Source organism: Lipotes vexillifer, unplaced genomic scaffold, assembly GCF_000442215.2.
Source record: "Lipotes vexillifer unplaced genomic scaffold, Lipotes_vexillifer_v1.1 scaffold241, whole genome shotgun sequence".
Taxonomy (NCBI): domain Eukaryota; kingdom Metazoa; phylum Chordata; class Mammalia; order Artiodactyla; family Lipotidae; genus Lipotes; species Lipotes vexillifer.
This window is the reverse complement of record NW_006784922.1, coordinates 622,833-624,757: the sequence shown is the minus strand read 5'-3', so window position 1 is coordinate 624,757 and position 1,925 is coordinate 622,833. Positions and strand designations below refer to the sequence as shown.

General features: G+C 39.7%; 1 protein-coding gene across 2 annotated transcripts in view; it reads left to right on the top strand.

The window, feature by feature from the left end:
* The window catches only part of BTF3 (basic transcription factor 3), an 8,270-nt gene that overhangs the window by 5,673 nt on the left and 672 nt on the right, over window positions 1–1,925 (top strand). For both annotated transcript variants that reach the window (XM_007457048.1, XM_007457047.1), the window contains exon 5: window positions 1,185–1,241. In XM_007457048.1, the coding sequence (XP_007457110.1) occupies window positions 1,185–1,241 (57 nt within the window). The remainder of the gene's footprint in view (window positions 1–1,184; window positions 1,242–1,925) is intronic.

The window sequence follows — 1,925 nt, the reverse complement described above, 5'->3', positions numbered from 1 at the left end:
ACTGCTGTGGCCCCTCCCGCCGCGGAGCACAGGCTCCGGACGCGCAGGCCCAGCGGCCATGGCTCACGGGCCCAGCCGCTCCGCGGCACATGGGATCCTCCCAGACCGGGGCACAAACCCGCGTCCCCTGCATCGGCAGGCGGACTCCCAACCACTGCGCCACCAGGGAAGCCCAGAAATATCAATTTTTATACTGATTTTAAGCAGGTGTTTTTAGTGTGTTGTAGTATGCTTTGATCATTATACTTGGTTAAGTGAAATGTTTGCTTTCTTCTAGCTTTCTGTTGTGGATCAGAGACTAAAAATTGTACCTTTATTAGCTGGAAATGATGAAAATGTTAGTTTGCGCTTCTTTTTTTTAAAATAACTGACAGTTAATTGAAATATATTTAAATACATTATAAATTATTAAACTTCTTCAGTTGTACAAATTGAGCTGGTATTACCAATAGTCTTTAAGAATTGGCCTCCTGCTAGTCTGGTGTTTTTAATTGTACTGTAATAAGGATTTTGTTCTGGGCAGAAAATTGTGTGGTTGAATAGGTGTATATCCGGGTATAGCTACTTTATGCTGAAGCTCTTTGATTAAAATTTTGAGGAATGGAAATGTAGAAGTGAGACAGGTTTATTATATAGTCTGCTGTTTAGTCATCCATGTTTTTCTTGAGGTTGGCTCACTCTGCTTTAATCAATTTGTGTGTGTTGCTGTTTTTTGTTTGTTTTGTCATGCCTAAAGGCCTAAGAGGTTCTAGAAAGTCTTAGGCTTTCAGAGGTAGGCTTTTGAAGGATTCCACTGAAAATTGTACAGGGCTAGTACTGTGAGGTCTCAGCTCTCAAGTGTAGCTCATTTTCTTGTGTAATAAAAGGAAAGTGGAGGCTTACCAGTCAAAGGCACGTTTAATTTTTTGATTATTTTATTTTCACTTCAGTAAAGGTTTTTTGGTATGTGGGTTTACCTGTACCGTGTTGTAGGTGAGAGGGATTGAAAGGAGAATGGGTTTGGAATTTGGTGTGTTGGCTGGTACTAGTATTCTAGCTCATTTGTAGACGTCAGACTATCATGCTATTGCTAGTACTGTAAAAGAAATCCCAAATGTCACCATAAACGTAAGTTGTAACAACACTTGACCATTCACCTGTTCTTTTGGTTAGTGTTCATTGAACATTTACATTTCCTTTCACAGCTGTGGATGGAAAAGCACCACTTGCTACTGGAGAGGATGATGATGATGAAGTTCCAGGTAGGAACTTTCACTTGTGGTTAAACTAGAGAATCTTAGCAAGGGAGAACGGAGAATCTTTGTACTATAGGAAAGATACCTTAGGCCAGGGGTTGGGGAGGTATGTGAAATAGGGTAAAGTGGGGCAAAGGGAGAATGAGAAAAATAATGCAGTGTTATTCACCTGGGAGTTAGGTTTGTAGGCTTGGTTTTTCTCTGTTTGGGATCCCAAGAAGGTATCTAACCTTAAATACTGTGTAAATAGATATGTGTGTAGTAACCTAAATATAATAGGTACTTGCAGATCACAAATGACCCTTGTTTCCTACTTTGAGATCCATAAATGTATGAGAAGGCATGGAGAAGTTGTAGAAATATCTTCTATGTAATCGTTCTGAAATCAGCAGAAGAACTCCTTTGGCAATCATGAGGCATTTTTCTGTCCTGTTACTGGATAATTTATTTTGTTGTAAAACAGATATTGGGTAGTAGACTCCCTAGACTCAGAAATATTTCCACATTGCATAGACAGGTATCCTCAGGAATCCAGGAAAACTTCAAATTGTGTGTCACGGTATTCTTTGATTCTGTCCCCCACATAACTAATATTACTTAACTGTAGTTCTTGGAATGGGGCAGGAATGGGTAGGGCATATGCATATTCTTTAAGTGTAATATTTATGTCATCGGCAAGTTAGTAATTTC